This window comes from Callorhinus ursinus, unplaced genomic scaffold, assembly GCF_003265705.2.
Source record: "Callorhinus ursinus isolate GAN/ISIS: 27379988/994484 unplaced genomic scaffold, GSC_fseal_2.0 scaffold13, whole genome shotgun sequence".
In the NCBI taxonomy this organism is placed as follows: Eukaryota; Metazoa; Chordata; class Mammalia; order Carnivora; family Otariidae; genus Callorhinus; species Callorhinus ursinus.
This window is the reverse complement of record NW_027397075.1, coordinates 34,769,948-34,792,178: the sequence shown is the minus strand read 5'-3', so window position 1 is coordinate 34,792,178 and position 22,231 is coordinate 34,769,948. Positions and strand designations below refer to the sequence as shown.

Sequence of the window (22,231 nt, the reverse complement as noted above, 5' to 3'; positions counted from 1 at the left end):
GGCCTCAGAGAGCTTTCAGTCTTAGAGATGCAGCACGCAGAGTGTCAAAGGAGAAGACATGGTCTGATAAGAGTTATCAAAGACATTTAAGTCAAGTGTGAAAGGGAATGTTCAAGTCTGAATTGGGGGCATGGTGAAGGCTTCATGAAGGAGATGGCACTTGAGTTTCTCCCGGAAGGTAGAGAGGGTAGGACGGCATGGCCAGAAGATCAGAGCGCTAAAGTGATGTTGCTGGGGAGGAAGTGAGAGATCGGTAGTGAGACTCTACCAGGCCAATGACACATTTCCTGGGTGGCAGCTCTGTGTGGAGCCGTTAGGTACTGTTATCACTTCCATTTAAGAGGCAAGGAAATGTATTCAGATGCTCTGAATGATTTTTCCAAGGCCCTCAAGCAGGAAGCAGAGCTGCTATCGCTAAGAGGCCACGATCTCAGCCATCATAGTGTTGAGAGGACACAACGGAGAGATGATTTGGGATAGAACCAACGGGGGGGCGGGGGGGAGGGGGGTTGTGGGTGACTCGCTGGTGTGGGAGGGAGAAGGAGGGATTTGAGAATGGACCTATGACTTTGGCCTCGGTGGCTGGGAAGACAAATAAGCCACAGCTGAGAAGAGAAGCATCCGGGGAAATGCAGGTTTGAGGAGGAAGCTGTGTCCAGTTGGACCCGTCCTGAAGATATAGCAGGGCAGTTCTACCGAGATGTTCAGTGGTCAGAGGGAAAGACAGTTTGGACAACTAGACATCTACTAGAGATAAGAAGATTTAAATCAACCCCAAAGAAATGAGCAATGGAACCCCAGCTATGAGAAAGGATCCTCCTGAATAAGTATCAACTGGAAAGAGGAGAGGGTCAGAGATGAGTATTAGGGGCTGTCTGCATTTGAGGGGTGAACAGAGTACAAAGGGTAGCCAAGGTGGTTCAGGAAGAACATGTCCAATTTCCTTGCCCTCAGGGGAAGGCTGCACAGAACTGGCCAAATCCCTGTAAATCCTGACGGGCTAAGGCCTGAGGCAGGCACCCCCTTAGCCTCTGCTGTGACATCTGTACTGGGAGTGAACACACAGACATACGGTGTCTAATAAGGAGTGCTGGCAGGAACCACTGGCGTCGCATGGCTCCGTGGGTTGTTGAGGCAAAAAAAGCCCAAAGGGAGAATCAGGACCCATGGGAATTCGAGGGCGAAGTCAGCAGGAGCGAGCCAGCAGGAGGACACCAGCAAATGAGAGACCGGTTGTGCGGATACTGCCCTCCGGCCTGAAGCAGGGAAGTGCTGGTGGGCATCAAAGAGCCAGGACTGAACAGGAAGAGAACCAAGAAAGATGAGACACAACAGGAGACGATCAGCGCAAACCAACGTCTTCTCTTGTCCACATGCCCTCTCTCTATGGGTAGTTTTAGTTACATCAGTGCTTGGCTTCTTGCTCTTTACGGCCATGACTTGGACCTCTTGAGTCAAAGGAGAATCAAGGTCATTATTAGTCAAGGTCCTTCTTTTGGTATAAAGGGAGCCACTAGAAGCAGACGGTGCTTCTAGATGGATTCACCCACTAAGAAAACTACCTCATTTTTGACACAACACTGAGGCCACTAAACAGTTATCATCAGTTGGACACAAGATCCAACCATTGGTGTCTTAGGGCTGATTTTCTTTCTAAATCTGCGTTTACTGTATGTTATTGCTAAAGATCAAATTGGGCTAAATTTCCATAAGCAGGAACATCTATTAAGGACTTCACTTCTCTTGTCAACTTTAATCACTTCTTTTAGTAGCGGACCTTAGTTTCTTGAACGTTTCTTGGTAATTGGAAATAGAAATGCACTCTGGTTTTACACGAGTCTATGTAAATCATGCGTGCTGCTGTTTCTTAGTAGAGGCCGGCTTTGGTCCACATTTTCACAGAATCTGACTTCTCAGAAAGGCTTAGTTACTTACTTAAGCTTCCTAATGCTTTTTTCTTCAAAATAGCACTCGGCATATGACTCTAATTAATGAATTCGTCAATATCCGCACTGTTTTGGGTCTACTCCATCTTTCATGTCATCTGCAAACTATGCACTCCTTCATAGTAAGCCACTAAGGAGCATGTGTTTTGCATTATTTTCCCACTGGTTGAATTCCTTGCTATTGCTCCCACAGCCTCCCGTGATTTCTTCTTAAAGTTCTTATCACACATTATTATAATCACATGTATAATTGTATGTTTTTCTATTGACCACTCCACAAAAGAAAGGGCTATGGGGCACATGGGTGGCTCAGTTGGTTAAGCGTCTGCCTTCGGCTCAGGTTGTGATCCCAGGGTCCTGGGATCGAGCCCCGCATCGGGCTCCCTGCTCAGCGGGAAGCCTGCTTCTCCCTCTCCCATTCCCCCTGCTTGTGTTCCCTCTCTCACTGTCTCTCTCTCTGTCAAATAAATAAATAAAATCCTAAAAAAAAAAAAAAAGAAGGGGCTGGAGCTGGATCGAGCACCACTGCATCTTGAGCACCAAGCACATTCTGATACATAATAGGTGCTCAACAAACATTTGCTGAATTGAAATTGACCATTGCCTTGGTGTGTTCCATCTGTAGCACCTGGCACAATGACCCCCTGAGACCAGTGACAGGCATCTGTGAGCTGAGTAGAGAGCAGAGGTCGATGATTATGGGAGGTCGTGGGATATGGGGACCAAGGATGAGGGAAAATGGCAGGGATGGCATGTGACGGATGGAGACTGGAATGAGCAGGAGCCAGGAAAATCCCCAGAAGCCAGTGGTCTAGAAAGAAACCCGGAATTGGAGGCAAGTGAGAAATCTGAGATATACGTATGAAGTCAGAACAAGGTAACAAATTGAAACCACTTGGACCATTAGGAGATCCGTACCACGAACGTCAATAATGTATAGTGAGTCTCTGCAAGGCACAAGGACGTATGAGAAGGCAAGGCAAAGAGCGGTGAAAATGGACAATTTGCATGGAAGGAAGAGACTCTGAATTGGGAAAAGCAAAGAAAGACTGGAGTCGGGAATCAGGATAGTCAAAGAAATCCAAGAACAAAAAAAGAACCTGAAAGCAGAGCTCAAGTTTGCAGCCACAGGACATCACCCCGAGGAGAACTTGACATGTGGTCCCCTTTCTCTTGCCTGGTAAAGCCCCCCAGGAGCATAGCCTCCAAACCGAGCCTGTTGCAAGGCCCAGCCAGCAGAAGGTGTCAGGAAGAAAATATGTTAGTACCCATAGCAAGAGGGGAAGCCAGGGTTCCCCCCACAGAGCAGATCCTGGTAACGCTATGGACACTGAGCCTTGTTAATGCAGGGCTCTCCCAGACACCACCTCAGTGAGCCTTGGCATGAGCTTTATAGGCACATTGTCCTATTTTCAAGCGCAAATCCAGAAATTATATTTGCAAGCCCTATACAGGGCCACCCAGAAAGCCCTGCCCACTGACCCTATAAGATGTAGGTGCTCATTCATCTTTGATTCACCTACTTATTCATTTATTTGCAAACAGATGTTGAGTTCCTAATAGGTAAAAGGCATTTAAGAGTAATAAAATACAGAGTCCAGGGACCTTCAAGAACCATTGCTCTCTAGTGAAGGAGACAGGTGCTCAGAGAGATCGTTGCAGTGGTTGGTTAAGGAAGGTTAGAAGGAAGATTTGAGGGTGTAACAATTGAGAAGGTGGCCAGTATCAGAAGGGCATCGCAGGACCCAACAGGTCCCCATGTCATGTCTCTTCCTGTCTCGCACTCAGGCTGAGACTCTCCACAGTTCATGAGCCCAGCAGCACCCTCGTGGTCCTAGAGTGGGAACACTCAGAGCCTCCAATCGGGGTGCAGATTGTAGATTACCTCATCCGTCAGGAAAAGGTCACTGACAGGATGGACCACTCCAAAGTGGAGACAGGTGAGCCTCTCCAACTTCATGGGCTCATCTTAATCCATTGGTAAAAAGAAGAGAAAAGGAAAACGTCCTGCCTCCTGGCCTATGTTCCGGGTCCCCGGTGTCCAAGGGCAGTGCGGGGGTGGGGGTGGGGGGGCAGGGGGGGCCGGAGGTGGGGAAGCAAGAACAGCCATCTCGTCCATTTAAGAGTTTTTGCATGGTGAGCATCTGACAAAGTCTTGTTTTGATTTTGTTTTTCTTTTTGTTTATTAAAGAGGTGTCCATTTCATTGCCTCTAGGCACACTCACAAAGAAACAACAATACAGTACACTAGTTATCCTAGCCCACAATTAGGAAACAATTCTGTGCTAACCACTGCCATGATTACAGGAAAAAAAAAATTCCTTTGCTAGTAACCCCCCTCTGGGCAAAAGCATGCGCAAACAGATGTGCTTACCCCATGTCTTGTCCTAAAGCAAACTCTGCAGTTGCCAGGTCCAGCTAGAAGAGGGACGTCTTCAAGAAGTGGAAACACCCCATGAACAATGTTCCATGCCCTAGTATTTTGCTGCCTACATGTAGGGAAAGGTCAACACAAATCATCCCTAAAACCTACGCATGAGTGTGGTACCCCACAGGATGGTGGCGTCCACAGTCTGATGCAGGGTGAATAAGCTCTGCGAAAATGGTCAGCGAGGCTGGGAGACATAAGCATGGCCTTCAGGCATGGGGAGCCGTCTCCTGCTTCCTCCCAAGGCCCTGTCCCTGATGCACACAGGTACTGCAAAGGGCTGGCAGGGACCATTGCCCTCAGCAGCTGCTCCCTACCCTTGCCAAGAACATTTCATAAAAGAGCTCACACATGTGTGTACATCTTGCCGTAGTTGTGTCTGAACTCACTCCGGACAAATGGCTCTAAATTGATTAAACATGAAACAGAAAAGAAAATTCCTTCTAGGTCTTTTTTCTCTACTAGGAATTTGAGAAGACTGGGGACCAAGCAGTTCTAATGTTAAGTTCTCATTGAACTGATGCCATCTCCTTGCTTGGCCAGCACTGTTTCTCATGGCCTTTTCCATTCCTTCCCCTCCCCCACCCGGAGCAGAAACAGTACTGAGCTTTGTGGACGACATCATCTCTGGAGCAAAGTCTCCTTGTGCCATGCCTGCTCAGGTGCCAGACAAGCAGCTCACCACTATCTCTCTGATCATTCGATGCCTGGAACCGGACACCATCTACATGTGAGTGACACACGCCTGCCTGGCTTTTTCTTACCCTGAACGTCCCGAGGCTCTGAGCTCCTTCCTTTTTGTGTTTGAGTTCCTTCAGAAACTCAGAGAAATATTTTGAGTTTCTCAAGTCTTACCCTGATCGGCGTTATAGAGAACTTTCTAGGGACCGGAAAGGGAGGATTAAGAAAGACAAGAGAGCCCCATCCTTCAAAGAGTTTGCAACACAGAAAGGAAATATACAAAGAGCTAAATTTAACATCCGATAGGAAGACATAGAGGCTAGATAGAAGAACAAGGAACATGTAGAAAGAGAAGGGAAAGGAAGGGCTAATTCTAATTAGAGTGGACATCACTCACTTGGGTCGTGTAGAATTTCGGTATGTAGAGTGATGTGGGAAAAGGCAGAGCAGGCTGAGGAACCAGCAAGGGCAAAAGCAAAGAGGCATGAAGGTGAGTAGCAAGTAGTCCAATCGAGTGGAAGCAGATGGTGAGTAAAAGGGAATGGAAGAAAGTGATTCTGGAAAAAGAGACTGAATACTCTAAGTCAAGGGAGATTATTAATTTTTTTAGATGAAATAATAGAATAGCAAGAACTCAGCTTTAGAAAGCTAGCTCCAGTGACGTCGAAATAGTTTATAGAGGTAGAGATGGGCAGCATTTTTCTCCAAGGAAAATATGGTGGACTCCTATCTCATGGCACTTGGAACAGCCCTGTTCTCTATGGGAGTGCTTCCTCATTTCTCCCTGTGTTCCTGGAACAATAGTAAAATAGTTGTGAAGCAGAGACATTAAAGACACTCTTGTGAGAGGAGAGAGGTTGAGGGAATCTAAGTCATGATGGGAAAACAGGGAGGGCGGGCAAGGCAGAATTCCTGGTGATGTAGTTCTGGGACCTTTTGACCCCACTGGTATGAAAAACAGTTTACAGTTTACAGATGAGGTCACAAGAATAGAGTCAGAGTAGCCAGAATAAATCATCTCCATTTCCACAGGTAAAGAATTCAAAGGTGAAAAGCACTAGAAATGTGAGTGGCATTGACTGCAAGATGAACGAGATGCTCAGGCTGAATGGCTTCCATCTCGGAAAGAGATGTAACTAGGGAGCCATACTAGTAAAATATGTCAAGACAAGGGATATTCTAGAGGAGCTGGAAAATACAGAGCAATGGAAAGGATGGTTCCACGACAAGGGAAAGCTGACCAACTTAGGATTTTTAGCAGCTCTCTTGCTATTGGGCAGGTGTAGCCCTTTATGAGGAGGGGAAATAAGCAAAAGGAGGAAAGATTAAGGACGGTGCGGTAAAATGCCTCCAACCCAGTGAAACTGGAATTCTCACTTATAATAAGAGCTCCCTAATTCCTGTCACTAAGTCACAGCTGTTAATTAGGACTTTTGAAATTCCTGTGAACCAGCCCTCATCCATCTTGGGACCCTCCTCACGTTGGCCTGATTTGGCCACATTTCCTGATCAAAGCCCTGAGACTGATACCTTCTCCCTCTCTGCAGTCTTTGGTGAACTTCCAGCATTGCCCTCTTAAGTCTCGTAAAGCACCAGCTTTCTGTCTGTGTTGATGATGAAGTCAGAGTGCTTGGGGCGGAGGGAAGAAGCCGCCGGCTAGGTGGCGCTCCACTAGGTGGCGCTGCAGATCACGCGAAGAGGGCCTCGGAGGGCCTGGGAGAGCCGGGCCTCCTTGTAGCTTGAAGCCAGACCTTCAGAGCCTGGTAGGAGGACAGAGCCCCGGATTAATTGCTGGAAACACATGGCCCCCAGCCTGGTTCTGTTTCTAAGCACTAGTCATTGTAAGCAGGATTGCAACGAAGTTTCCTTATCATTAAAAGGGAGGGTTCGGCCTTCACTTATGGGGTGCTTACTGGGTGCGGGACCCCCTGGGAACCCTCGGGGACCCTGTGAGGTTGGGGTCTTGCTCTCATGTCATAGTTGAGGAAACTGAGTTTCAGCAACACAGAGTCGCAAGCTGGTTGTCTGGGGTGTGGCGGTGGTTAAGAATTGAATCAGGGTTTGCGTTTTCTTCGCGGACTGCTTCTCACTCCGCAGCCACTCCAGGCTACCAGAAGGATCTAGCCGCGTGATCTCATTTCCTCACGTGAAAGCGTGGAGCTGGCTCTTCACCTGGGCTCCACAGAGGTGGAAGGGCGTTTCAGCGTAGCTGGCTTATTTTGTCAGCCTGTGCGACTGAGAGAATTCTGGGTCCACAGTACAAAAACATTTAATTCCCTGGTTGAAAGGGATCTTAAAGTGTGTCTGGTTCGACATCTTCAGTTTACAGAGAAGGAAACTGAGGCCCGAGCGGAGAGGTGACTCCCCTTCTAGCCCACGCCCCTCGTCCCAGCCTGTGCTCACAGGAGGAACTACTGCCTTTGGGAGCGAGCGGGAGCCGACGGACAGTTCGGAAAAGGGGAGTGGATGGGGCGCCTGGGTGGCTCAGTGGGTTAAGCGACTGCCTCCGGCTCAGGTCATGATCCTGGAGTCCCGGGATTGAGTCCCCCATCGGGCTCCCGGCTCAGCGGGGAGTCTGCTTCTCCCTCTGACCCCTCCCCCCTCTCATGTGCTCTCTCTCATTCTCGCTCTTTCAAATAAATAAAATCTTTAAAAAAAAGGGGGGGGAGTGGAACTCGGAGCCTTCAGCTGAAACCGCCACACGTGCGCAAGGACGCGTGAGAGTAGCCCGCGAGGCAGCCAGCCCTGGACACGGGGGCCAGGGTGCTCCTTGCACACCACGTTTCAGGAGCCGGAGCCAGGCTTTGTCGGTTCTCACTCACACACTCTCACGCACGCGCACCCTCACACCCACTCACGCACCCTCTCACACACACCCTCTCACACCCTCACACACATTCAAACACTCACATTCACACACTCATGCCCCCCCCACACTCTCTCACACACCTTCACACTCTCTCTCACGCTCACTTTCACACACCCACACACTCACACCCCACACACTCTCTCTCGCTCTCACACCCACACCCCCCCCTCTCTCTCACACGCACACTCTCACCCTCGCTCTCTCACACACCCCCACACACACCATGCAGGTGTCATCACAGACTCTAAGGACAAGCTGAACAATCCAGCCAGGTGGCGGTGGAAGGGCCCAGAAGTCTTGGGCGAGCTGGCAAGCGTACTCCCACCGTTAGCCCTCCGGCTTGGGAGTCAGGCTTCCCTCCCCTGTCCTCGTTCCAGCTCACCTTCTTACTGCCCTAGAGTGCTCGCCGGCGGAAACCGGAATGCTGACCATGAACGGAGCAGTCCTTCCCCACGAAAATATGGAAAGTGCCCCCTGGGCTTTGGTGGTCCCTTTAAGCTGGCTGCTGTCAGCGTCCCTCCGGGGCTATGGGGCCGGCCCGCTGAGGAAGAGCTCTTAGGATAAGGACCGTCTCTGCTCAGGAGGTTAGGGGGAGCAGCTTCTTTCCTAACACCTTGCTTTGCTATTAGAAATAGTAGGGCTCAGGACCCTAACTTTTGTACTAATTGCCCCGTCAGAGTAATGTGAGAATTCACTTAAGCACAGGCATTTATTTTCATTCCAGCTCGGGATCCGATCGAGTTAGTGAGGAGCTTACCACGAGGAGGGCACACAGCGAAGCTGCCCGCAGGAGTGGGAGCAGCCGGGTGGGCGTTGTGGGGGGTCACACGTCCCAGGCTCCCGGGCACCGAGGCAGAGGGTCCCTCTGATAGCCAGTTCGGTGCCCGAGGCTCAGGACATTTCTCATCTCAGTCCAGGGACTCTGCTAGAAATTAAAGGGCCAAGTAATGGGGGGTCACAAAAAGTGGCTGGAGCCCAGCCGCAGACTGTCTAGGGCAGGTGACGTTAAACAGACAGGTGGGCAGCCTCACATCAGGTTGCAGCGCTGGCCGTGCTCAGGACCCTGGAAGGTGGAGAGGAAAGGACAAGGCAGAGCCGTCTCACAGAGGATAGCGCACCGGGCGGGCTGGATCGCAGCCACAGAAACCAGGCCAGGGGCGCAGGAGCGCGGGCTCAGACACGTGGGTGGGGAGGGGCAAGGAAGGAAGAGAAGCCCCGGTGCGGGGGGGCCCGCCGGCGCTAGCCGCAGGGTGCCCGTGCACCGGTGCGGGAGAGAAGCGGCTTCCTATCTCCCGACTCTGGTGAGAACTGCCTGCCCCCGGTGGAGTCAGGGCAGAGTCTGCCGCAAAGATCAGGTGGCCCACCTCTGGAGGGAGGAGTCGGACCTCCCACGCATCAGCGTCTCCTGTGAGAGAGAGGGGTTCACTCGGACCTTAGAGGTCGGTCCCAGCACGGCTTGCAGGATGGTGGCCATCCTCGAGGCTCTCATTTCGCTCTCCCTAGCACTCCTGCTCCATGGTGGTGACAGAGGTGTGTGTGGGGGGGAACCGTGTCCATGTGTGGGAACCCCAGACGGCAGGAGAGAAACATTGCAGGGTGCTGGAATTTGGTCGCAAGGTCAGGGCGGGGTTTAGTACCAGGCAAGAAGGTAGATCTGAACCAAGGAGGAGAGGCCAGTGGGACGGACTGAGCCGCCTGGTGTAGGGAGGAGGGCAAGCCCAGCGCTGGCCCAGACCTGCCTGACAGCCAGGAGGCCAGGCTTCCCACGGAGTCCCCAGGTGTGGTCCTGGCCCTGCCCCCAGGCATGTCATCACATTCTCAGCAGCCGGGCTTCAAACCCAACCCGAGTTCTGACCCAGGTTTCTACTCCTTCCCTCGGCTCCGGTGCCATCAGCATGTAAGTGGCATCAGACTCACCTAGAAGGCTTGTGAGAGCCTGCTTCAGTTGGTCTGGGGTTGGGCGGGAGAGTTTTCATTGCTACCAAGTCCCCAGGTGATGCTGATTCTGTGGGTCTGAGGGCCCCACGTTGAGAACCCCTGCTCTGTGCCCTGGTGCAAACCCGCCCCAGCTCAGCATGGCCATCAGCCCGGGCCTCAGCTTCTCTCTGCTAATGACGCCCTCCCCTGTCTGCCAGGTTCACCCTGTGGGGAGTGGACAACACCGGACGGCGCTCCAGGCCCAGCGACGTGATCGTGAAGACCCCCTGCCCTGTGGTGGATGATGTCAAGGCCCAGGGTAAGTGACAGCAGAGACTGCAGAGGGACATCCCAGGGGCCTCCCCTCGCCATGACGGAAGTGAGAGCTAGGGAGTCAAACAGAACAACCTGGGGTTCCACGGGGAAGGGGGAGAATTCAAGGCACGTATCTGGGAGTACTCCACCTCGGCCTCCGGCAGAGATCCTCATGGTATCCCATTATCTCACACACTGGGGGGCAGGGAGCCGGGAGGACACACTGGCGAAAGCCCCGGGCACGCACAGTAACACACGAGGTGCTTAGGTACATGGTGGAGTCCCATGACCTTTGCCTTTGGGATTCCTCTCTTCATATGTGTGTGTACATCAGCAGAGTTCTTTTGAATTAAAACATAGAAAGGCTACAGATGTGGACATCTGTGCAAACAGCACACTTGCGGGAACTCCCTTTCCTCCTGATGCCCCTTGGCAGGTCTTGATAGTGTCCCCTGCTCTGAGGCTTAGCACATGCCGTCCACAACCAGGATTTGGCCATCTTGGGCATCCCTTCCGCGCGGCTCTCACACCAAGAACAGGGCTCCGACCAACCACTGCGGGCTCTCCAGGGACTGATTTGCACTTGAGCGGACACATGGGCCATCGCAGAGAGCTCAGGCATGCAGGTTTCAGGTTTCCTTCCCTTCAGGAAGGGAAACAGTGTGGCCAAGCCGATTGCTGGCTCCTCACGTTCTGAGATGGCTCCTGACTCCTGGCTCCTGACTCTCCAGGTGTATCAGGCTGCCCATGAGGGGCACAAGCCCACAGCGATCAAGGGGTGCGCACGGTGATGCAAGATCACAGGGGAGAGAGTGACCAGACCTACCTTAACTAAAATCACCAATGTTGTAGCACTTTACAGCTTCTAGAAGGATTCTCACATTTATCGCCTCATTTAACGTGTGGGACACTGTTCTTTTCAACTCAGGAATCTGATCATATTAAGACCCCTTCTTAAAACTCTTTAATGGATTGCCATTCTTCTTGTGACAAAGACCAAAATACTTAACAGACACATTAGGACCTAAATGAGGTGACCCTCGCCCACTTTTCCAGCCTCTTCTCATCCACTCTCCCCATCGATCTCTGCCTTTCAGCCTCACTGCCTTTCTCAGATCCTCCACACCATTCCCACTCCTACCACCGGCCCTTTGCACATGTCCATCTCATTACCTTGAACACCCTTCACCCTCACCCCTGATTAACTAACTAGCTCCTCTCAGCCTGCAGATTTTGGGCCAAGTGTCCCTTCCCCGGGACAGTGAAGAGGTCAAGGGCAACTGCTAGATGTTCTCACAGTATCATGTTACTTTACTTCAGCACATTCATCTCTGTTATTAGAATCATGTGTTCAATATCTACCTCACTGGACAGTGACCTCCAGGAGAGCAGAGTCTGGTTTGGTTTACTCACTATTATATCCCTAACACTTAGAAGGAAGGCAGCATGGTGACTGACTGGTTACAGACAATCTTAGGCTCTGGAGTCAGACCATCCAGCTTCAAATTCCTGCCCTGCTATGTACTTGACCTTGAGCAGTTCACTTCACATCATCCCTCAGTTTACTACTCTATAAAATGGGGGAAGGGATAATTGTACCCTACCTGATATGATTCTAGTAAGAATTAAATGAGTGAATTTACAGTATTTTCTTAAGTGCCCATCCCATAGTAACTGTTCAGTAAATGCTAGGAAGGATAGATTCTAACATCATGCCCCTCGTAGTCAACCTGATACAGCAGGAGTCAGGGGCCATAATGATTTCAGGGGTACCAGCAATGTGCTTAGCCACAATATTTCCCTGATTGAAACTGGCTCAGCCTAGAATTCCAGCACCAATGTTTCTGTTAATTTGGAAATGCTGCCACTAACCATGCAGAGTCTGCTTTCTAGTAGGGACCCAATAAGGATTTACTGAATGGACAGAATACTGCCCCCATTTTATAGATGCGGAAAATGAGATGCAGAGTCGAGTGAACAGCTGACCAGGGTCACAAAGTGAGCACTGAACAGAGACAGCACTCAGACTCATTATTTGACATCAATTCCCATTTTGCCCACGATGTTAAATCAGATATTTAGAAGGTCATTGTGTAAAAGAGTGAAAACCTTTCTTTGTCTCTGAATGAAAAAAAGACCTACATTTTAAAAAAAAAAAAAAGAGTATTCAAGTTAGGTAGAAAAAAAAAAATTCTCCTGTTCAGGATTATTAGAATCCACTGGGACGTTCCAGTGGAGTGGAGACCTTTACGTATAAGACAGATGTGCTTCTCCCCGGAGTGAGTGCTGCCTGGCTTATAGGGTATGGACCAAATGACTTTTGAAGGTCTCGAAATCCCTTAATGAAAGCAGAGTCTGGGGTTGAAAACCCTCAGATGAGAGGCTGTCTGGAGAAGCCCCCTGGTACCCTTAGGTCATCATCTGTTGATTTCTTACTCCAAGCCGGAGAGGAGCAGGTGATGAGAAGGTGCCCCAGCTAATTCTGTTTTGGAGAACTTGCTTGTGTCTTTGCCGGCCACAGTAGGCACCTTGGACTTGCCTGCTAAATAGGCAGCAGGCTGGTGGTGGGGCATCAGGGAGATGATGAGCAGGTAGATTTGCAGCACAGTGCTACCTGCAGAAATAGATGGACGGACAGCAACTCTGGAGTAAAGAGGGGTCAACATAGAGTAGTGTGCCTTGGAAAGACCGCTATTCTGTTTCTCTGTGGGGCTCCTTTGGGTTAATTCCAGCCCCCAAAGTGAATCAAGATGTGCTTCCGCCCACGTGGGCTCCCCGACAAAGGAGAGTATCTGAAATCCCAGTGGACCAGCTGGGCACAGAAAAGTCAATTTCATGCTGAGAGAATGAGGTAGCATCCCCATGTGCTTTTACTCTTGCACCAGGAGGGAGTCCTGTACAGGGCAAACGTGCAGATTAATGAGGTGGACTCATTGAGGGGATCCTCACAAATTAATACAGTTCTAGCAGCTCTACCGAAAAACCGTATGCTTTGCCTCCTTCAAACCCAAATGGTGATCATAAATATAACTTACTTGGGTCTGAGTTTAAACCTGACAACAAATGGGAATTAGCTTTTAAGTGACCCAGAGGATGACCTCAGCTCCTAATGATCCATCAGGAAGCCAGACTACTCCTTATATGAATACTTTTCCTAAACCAGATACTTTCTATGAAGAATTTTACCACATCATGACACTAAAGCCACTGAGCAAGTGAGTTGCCACCCGTGTTCTACTGAGAGCGTCCTTCCCGGGGAAGAACAAGCTCGTGTCAGCGATAAGACCAGCCTCATCTCCGGGCAGGGGCATGGCCTTGCAAGAGTTCTCTGTGAAGCTTCACGAAGAGAAGGCCAGCTCTCATCCATCACTCCCCCCAGCATCCATCCTTCTTTCCTGATGCCAAACATAAATTCTTGTCCCTTCCTTCCTCTGGCACTTATTGAGCCCTGGGATTAGATACTACAGAAACAACAATAATTGGACTCAGAATTTGTTTTCAAAAACTGTGTAATCAGATTTCATAAATGCACCAAATCATACCACACATATTAAGCCCCGACTAAATACCTGGTCTAGGCATTAGGGGGCAAACCCCCTGCCTCCTGGAGCTTAGATTTCAGCAGGGGGGACAAACTATAAAAGATAGTAAAACAAATATTTCAGATGGTGATGAATGTTATGGAGACTGACTAGCAGGGAAATGGGATAAGCAGTGCACAGGGCAGCATTTTAACTGGCGTGGTTTGGGAAGAGGGTGAAGGAGGAAGACACAAAGATACCCTGGGGAAGATCATTCCAGATAGAGGAACAACAGAGATGCCTGGTGTGTTTGAAGATGGGAAAGGAGGCCCCTGTGGTGGCAAGGGATGGAGAAGAGAGAAGGTGGAGATGAGCTCCCAGGGGCCCAGCGCAGGGATGGGGACTCGGCCTGGGACTAAGCAGGGAAGCACTGAGCACTTCAAGCAGAAGAGGGACATGATCGGGCTTAGCATTTCACAGGCTCATTCACCTGCTGTGCTGAAAGCGGACTCCAAGTAGCAGGTCCAGTGGGGAGCCAAGGCAATGGCAGGGACAGAGGAGAGAGGATGCTCATGAGAGAGGTGGCGAGAAGTGGTTTGGTTTTAAATTATTTTGATGGTAGAACCAAAAGGATTTGCTGATGGCTTGGAGGAGGAAAGAAAAAAGTCATGCCAAGGCAGGCTGAGCAGAACCGCCTAGTTCAATGGCTTGGACTGTCCCCCAGCAGACCCCAGCATCCGAGATGAAGACACGGAAGAGGCCAAGGATGGAGCAAGATGGTTGAGGGCACAGGCCATGGGCCCCGTGGATTATGTCAGGTAGAGAAGGATGCAGATACAGAGCTGATGCCCAGAGGGAGTGGTGGAGCCAAAAGACCTGGGGGCTGAAGGACAGATCTGATGGAGGGAAGTACAGGAGGCTTGAAAGGAGGTTGTGTTCACCATATGTGGTGTTGGGATTTACTGTTTCAAAGCTGGAGAAGGTTTCAGACAATGACTGACTCTTGGCAGCTGGGGGGCGGGGTGGGGTGGTTCTAGTCTTAAAGAGGTCTTTCATATGGACAGTGAATTCACCCAAAATAGTGATGAGAAATGAAGTGGAGAATGAACGAGATGCCAGGTTTTTCCACGGATGTAGAAGAATGGCCAGGAAGTGAGCTGGGGGAAATAGGAAGAGGCAGGTGAGTTTTTAAGGTGGGGGGACTCTTACATATATACACAGAGAACAGTAAATTGTTTGCAGGAGGTCAAGAGAGGCTGAGGGACTGGGGCATGGGAGGATTCCTCTGTGTGGACGAATGCTTCAGGCAAGTTTCTGCCAACACAGGGACACGGAGGCAAGGAAGAGTGTTTGCCAAGGTCAAGGATAAAGGGAGAGTTGTTTGCCATATTACTGGTCCCAGAGGAAGCAAGGAAATTCTTGAGAGAATGAATTCATATAGAGCAGTGGTTCTCTAAGCTGCAGCAGCATCACCTTGGAACTTGTCAGAAAGGCACATTCTCAGGTTCCATCTGAGACCTACTCAATCAGGAACTCCAGAGGGAGCCAACAATCTGTGTTTTCACAGGCCTTCCAGGTGGAGAATCAAGTTTGATTCCTGAGGTTGAGAGTCACGGGTGTGAAGGTAGCACAGACCAGCCTGGGGAGGGGCTGCACAGGGAGGGTGGACGGGCTGGGGGTGGGAGAGGGGACCTCGTGGTGTAGACAGTGCCAGGAATGACAAGGATCATTGCCCTCAGGTTTTCATAGGGAATTCTGTAGTCAGTTACTTTACTGTGGGGACCGACTAACGTCTCAGCCCTCCCCACCCAGGAACTAATGAAAATGGTGACTTAGGACTTCCGTTCGGGGGATTTTTGTTATAGCATCAAGGGAGGTTTTAGGTAGTGTGGATGCCTCCCAGGGTTCTCATTTCATAGTAAATTTTGTAGCCACTGCTGGGGTATAAGAAAGCTTCCTTCTGCCCCGGAGTCACTCCTCTCATTCAAATAAGACTATTTGCCCCAGTCTCTTGGACTCCCATGTTTCAGTGTCTCTCTCATGGCATTGGGGAAAGCATGATCTCCTGGAGAACGAGTAACAATTAATCATCATCATAAATAATAATAATAAAATAACATCTCCTGGTTGTCTGGTTCTCCTCTCAACTCATCTTACTCCAAATACTGTGGCTTATTTGCTCTTTTCAAATACACAGCCCAGAGGCTGGGAGCTCTCTGCTGGCCTTGCTTCTCCCTGGCGTGCTCTTCCCCACAGAGTCCTGCAGCTCATCTCCTCCCTTCCTCCCTCCAGCTCTCGGCCCCAGGGTCGTCTCTTCAATGAGACCTATCACGGCTACCCTGCTTAAAATCTCAGTGTCCTACCCAACACTCCCATGCTTCCTTCTCCTGCCTGACTTCCTGCCACTTCCTCACAGAGGATATTGTATTGGTGATGTATATTGCTTCCCGAAATGCCTCCTCTCACTAGACTGTAAGTGCCTCAAGGGTGAGGAATTTTGTCAGTTTCTCCCCGCGGTAGCCCAAGTGCCTAGAAAAACATCGAGCCCGTGGTAAGCCCTCAGGAAAAATTGTATTGAGTGAATGAATAAAGGTATGTTTCTTGGGTCCAGACATTGTGCTGCAGAAAGGCTTTACATTTAATGTCATTTTTAGTCTCACCCTAATCTTGGAAGGTGTATATCATTCACCATCATTGAACAGAAAAGGAAACTAAGACCCAGAGGGGTTAAGTAAGTTGTCCAAAGCCACACAGCTGGTGTGGTAGAGCCCACCTTCATATATGTCATGGCGTCAGTTCTTAACCACCCTCTGGGTCTGAGGGCTTCAGTCCCCACCCTGATGGTTTATTCTGCTGCCTGAGAGGTACTGCCTCCCTTCTAATAACTAATAACTCAGCTTTCCTTTTCCATGATGGGGCCACGTCTGTAGACTCCCCGCCATCTCTCCACGTGCATTTTAACTATTCCTGAACATCATGTATTTTAAAGACAGGGAAGACAGACCCCTATTTTGGATAGCCCAAGACTTCTATGAAGCTGAAAACTGGGTAAAATGATAACTAAAAATACCTTGTGTTCTTTTCCATTCTCTGAGTTAGTGACTTCCTGAGATGCCGTTTAAGCTAATGAAATAATATCTCTAAATTTTTGCAGTGGAAATAGGAGGAACCAGAAATACTCATGCACTAGGAACCTAGCGTATATCCTTCTGAATATAGCATCCCATTTACTGATGTCGGCTTGTAAGCACACCCCGGAGTTAGATTATCTTGGTTTTAGGAGGTTTATGGTGGCTCCCGGGCCTTTCCCACCTGGTCTCAGGCACATGTGCTGCTGCTAGTGGGAAGCATCAGCCTTCTCTAGCTAGATATTACCGTTGTGTTATGAGAATAGTAAATACTCCGGAAAACACATCCTCAGCCGTCTCTGTTCCTTGGCAGGGATAGTTATAACCAGGGCCCGGGGTCTGGGATGCTATTCCCATCACTAGAAATAGGAACAGAGAGGCATCAATGAAAAGCCTGGGAAAAGGAACCCCAGACCTTCCTATCTGGGTTCTGGTCTGATCGCCCACATTTTTCCTCCCCTGGTCTTTCATCTCTCAGTACATGTACTACTCCTCCAGTTGAAAACAACACAGCTCTGAGAATAGTCTCTCTGCTTCTGTCTGTCTCAACTCTGGGAACAAGAGGTCCCCTGCATACTTACCAGGACTCCCTCTTACTTGGCATCTATGGGCCAACGAGGACAAGTCCTCTACGAGAAATAGTCACCCCGGATTTGCATCCCGCAAGACTCTGCCTCCTATATCTTCTTAAATTGGCCAAGCACTACCATCCCCTGAGCACTGGTACAAAAGAGCAGTGGAAGATAGACATGGTTTTAAATCTTGACTCCAGCCCACATTGGCTATATGACCTTGGGTAGGTGACCTGGCCTCTCTCTGAATGTCCTCGTGTGGAGGAGAGGGACATTCATATCCATCTTGCTGTGTTGGTATGAGGATTGGAGTTCACATATGTGAAGTTCTTGATAATCAGTAGGCCATTAATAAGTAACTGGGGATACCATAGATCTTTATGTTCTAAGGCACCATCCACTTTATCTCTTGATCCTATTTTAACAACCTGAGAATTTAAAAATCTTGAAAATCTAAATGGATTTCTGAACCAAAGTTATTTATAATGCAGTTAAAGTGCTGGCTACAAGAGTTTGGTTGCTAAAGGATTGGTAGAGCCTGGGATGGAGAGATATCACTGGAAAGATCATGAATTACATTCATTTAACTAACATTTTTTTAATCTACTATGTTGTTTGGCCCTGTGCTAGCCACTCAGGACATGGTAGAAGTAAGCTCCCGTCCTCATAGGCAATGGGCAAGATAGAAAAGTAAGGAAATCATTGCAGTGTCTGGACAGAGTAGGGGTAGAAATTTTCTCCCTTCCAACCCAGAAACCCCTGCAACAATGACTTTGTAATTACCAACAGCCCAGAATTCACTTGGAACTGTGACAAGGAATCAGGTTGCTATGCCTTTTGGCTGACCAGGGGGTCAAGCGGGCAAAGTGCTGGCTTGGGAACCTATAGACTTAGTTTCTTCATCCCCAGATTAAACACTGGATCGGAGGCAGAGTTCTGCTCTACAGATCTCAGTTCCCAGCTGTTGAGGAAGGAAATGTGAACAAATCTACTCTCTGACAGGTTTAATATGAAAACATTTAATGATAAAGTGCTTCAAGCTCCATGGGAAAAAATGCCAAGGCTATACAAATTCATTGCCACTTTGCCACATCACCAAGTTCGGTGTTAGCAATGTACGCCTTGGAGGAGAAATCTAAGAGTTATAAATTAAACTGAAAGATTACTCATTTGGAGTGCAGGATGTACTGGATTCTGCTTCTGTGTCACCACCCATCTGCAAGCTCGTCTTCGTACCTGGTCTGGGCAGCCCTAGCGAAGGCTCTGCAGTCCTGCAGTAAGTGGGGGGGGGGGCGTTGCTTTTGGGACTGCGGCCACTCCTGGTTCTTCACGTTGCTCAAGCATCACCTCACAGTGCTTCCCTCCATCCCTGAGCCAAATTTCTGCCCCCCTAGGCTTCCCTGTGCCTTTGTAGGATCCACTGGGTACCCCGGCATATATGACCTGGAAGTGCAGGGTAGCTAATGCCTCATGCGGGGCAAAAGTGAAAAGTCCCCACAGAGCAACCAGAGAGGGGAGCTGAAGATAAATCTTCCATCCCCCCCTTGGATGGCCCGGTGGGGGTCCAGCAGCTTCCTCCCCTGCAAGGCGTACCACCTGCTCCTTAGCACGCCCTCTGCACCCCCCTCAGCCTCCTTACTCACCTCTTTTCCTTCTGTCCTCCCTCCAGCGTCCCCGGGACTGCACTTGCCAATAAAGTATTCCTCTGACATCTTTTTGCCACAGGCGCTGTATTTTCAGGAAACATGGGTAAAGACAAAGAATATTATAACTGAAGTTGACCTCAGAGATATTTATTTGAAGGTTTTCATTTTTTAGAAAAGAGAGCAACAACCAATGGGGCTGAGATAAAAGTGAGTTACTCAAACCACAGTCTCCAGGCTTCAGGTTCAGTATTCTTTAAGCAACATCACACACACATACACACACACGTATACGTGTAAATATGATATGCACACGTCTCCATACATGTACACACATATATGTTGTGTGTATATATACATGTATTTAAAATGCTACTTATTTGCCTTTTCTGCCCTCCTCAGAAATAGCAGACAAGATCTACAATCTCTTCAATGGCTATACCAGTGGGAAGGAGCAACAGACGGCCTATAACACCCTCCTGGATCTGGGTTCCCCTACCCTACATCGAGTCCTCTACCACTATAACCAGCACTATGAGAGTTTTGGAGAATTCACCTGGCGGTGTGAGGACGAATTAGGCCCCAGGTAACACAAACACCATTGCCTTTTATAAAGACGTCGGCTCTTTGCAATTCTGTACACTGTCATACTGCATCCATGGATTCACAAAGATTTCCTGGGTGAGCTTAGGTGCTCCGAGAAGTAAGTCCTGTGATTTTTATACAGCTCAGTTCATATAGATTAGTTTGGATAAGCTGTATTTAAGTAGGGAAGTCATAAATACATTTCCTGAACTCTGAAAAAAATCTTTGCCCTTGACCTGTTTTACCCACCTCTTTGTCATGCTGACACAAATGCTAAAAACGGTAGGAGCTGTGAAAGAAAATTAGGAATTTTATTAAACAGGTTATCGTTATCCAAAACTATTTATTGTGTATGAGCTTTGCATATACAATATGCATTATATAGACATGTTTTAAGCTAAATTGCACATCCTTTGGAAAGACAACGTGGGGGTGGCCAAGATCCACCTTGACATCTATGTTGGCCAAAGTTAGGACAGTATAGTGTTTCCCAGAGTTCCCTGGCCCCAAGGCTATGACTTTTCAATACTCAATACCCACTGCTTTTAGGTTCTACAACACAGATAGCATTCTTGGAAAGAGGAATTGGAAGAATGTGTACAGGTACCACCTTCCTTTTGTTTCATTCATCATGGCTACATACTCCTGCTCTGAGAAAAACATTTTGGTGGAAATGCTGGAATTATCAGACAGATTCAGTGAAAGAGCCTTCCTTGAATTATTTAGGAATTCATAAAGAAAAAAAAAGGGGGGGAGTGCATGGACTATTTTTAGGGGGGAGAAAAAGGAAAGCAAATGAAGACAATCAACACAATGGAATTCTCTGGCACTTAAAGAATTCTTGCACTCCTGCCAAGAGGCTGCCCGAAAGTATCACCCAAAAGTTGTTCCATCTATCTGACTGCTGATCGAACTGGAGGGAGACCCAGTGTCAGTGTGCTTCTTGTCACCTGAAATTATAAACTCTCCAGAAGACCATTGTTCAGGACATTCCCAGGACAGGAAATTCTCTTACTTTTGAAAGGAGGAGAAAGTTTAGGATTATCTTCCGAAATGTAATGATTTCATGTGTAAGTTTAGGAAGAATCTCTTTGCATTCCATAGATTATTTCCTGCAGTTATTATAAAGGTTGATAGTCCTCAGGCAAACAGATGCCATGGCTGTGGACCAGGACACAGAGGGAAACATATAAGGGACTTTTCACTGGCTTTGTCTCAGTTTCAGGAGAAAGCAAACCCTGGGTTACAAAGTAGATATGTATTAAGATATGTCCTCTCTGTTCCATACCTTATTACTCCTGTCCTCGTAATTACTTATGCCTAATATCCCCTCTCTCTGCTTCTCTCCCTAGCTCCCTTTCCCCCCACCTGACTCTGCCCCCCCCGCTACCCCCCTTCTTTTCTCCCTCCTTCTGACATTTATTGAGTGTATATATACAGTTTTCGGTTAGGGAACATAAATGTCACAATTTGAATAGCACTAACATTGCATATATCATCTTGATTTCCAAGGGCATTAGGATTGCTTTTAAAAATTTCTCTCTTGTAACTCAAGAGTCAGAAGGAAAATTCGTTAATAAAGAAAGTGAGCAGGGGAAGAAGTGTGGATCTCCCTGAAAAGTAAGGCGTGCTGCTGACTTGACATTCTCTTCCCAGACTCTTCTCCCTGGAGACCCTGGCATGTGTGATGCTGGTTTTTCAAGGCTCTGTATTAAAAGACAGTGTGTAATTTCATTAGCTTCTGGAAATCAAGTTTTACTTTCCAGTGTCATGGGGAGAACCGCAGGAAAGGAAAAGCCCTCTGCCTTGAAATGCATCCACCACCTTTGGAGTTGGTCATGAGCGTGAACAGAAAAGGTTCTGTGGGCTACACACTCCCTGGGAGCGGGCAGAAAGGACCCCCTCAGTTCAGTTAAATCCATTCCCTTAACTTTCATGGAGGCCTGCAGATCGACTTGAGGGTTGAAATACTTTGACAACAACACTGGTTGTGTTGCTGCTAAGAAAGAAGAAATCCACAGGCTCTGAGATGATCAAGTGCAGACCCAAATTAATTATTTTTTTTAAAGTGACCTATGAAAGTAACCACAAAATCTCCATGGGCTAATCAAATCCTTTCTTTTCCTGTGTCCTTGTCTTGAGGATGATGCACATGCTGCCCTCATTCTGCCTTTGCTCCCTCTCCCTCCACCTTCCAAGAATTTGTCAGCAACTAATGACATGTAGTGGGATAAATTAAGAGGAAGGGCCACCAAAGTCCTGTTGATGACGACTTTTGGAAGCCTGCTTGGCCAAACCACAGAGGCAAATAGGCGGAGGAGAGACCATCTGCAGGAGATGCTATGTAGGTGGAAGGCAGAGTGTTTGACTTCCTCTGACCCACCACTGAAGTGGGAGAAAATACGACTGCCCTCCGATAACCTCTCACTCTCTCCGCCCCCGGACTCCGCTGCTGAATCTCCACACCTTTCCTCCAGGGTCATCTCTGCCCCTCTCAGGGCGTCCTCCCAGGAATGCGGTGAGGTCACCCCCTCGTGGTGGTGGTCACGGCCAGACAGAAGGGGAGGAACGAAATGAATGTGCTCATTGTTCTTTGAAAGGTCATTCTCCACGGAGTGCAGAAACT

General features: G+C 48.7%; 1 protein-coding gene across 2 annotated transcripts in view; it reads left to right on the top strand.

Annotated features, from left to right (window-relative positions):
* The window catches only part of ASTN1 (astrotactin 1), a 309,433-nt gene that overhangs the window by 281,151 nt on the left and 6,051 nt on the right, over window positions 1–22,231 (top strand). For both annotated transcript variants that reach the window (XM_025877937.2, XM_073900053.1), the window contains exons 19-22: window positions 3,735–3,886; window positions 4,969–5,104; window positions 10,060–10,160; window positions 19,423–19,606. In XM_025877937.2, the coding sequence (XP_025733722.1) occupies window positions 3,735–3,886; window positions 4,969–5,104; window positions 10,060–10,160; window positions 19,423–19,606 (573 nt within the window). The remainder of the gene's footprint in view (window positions 1–3,734; window positions 3,887–4,968; window positions 5,105–10,059; window positions 10,161–19,422; window positions 19,607–22,231) is intronic.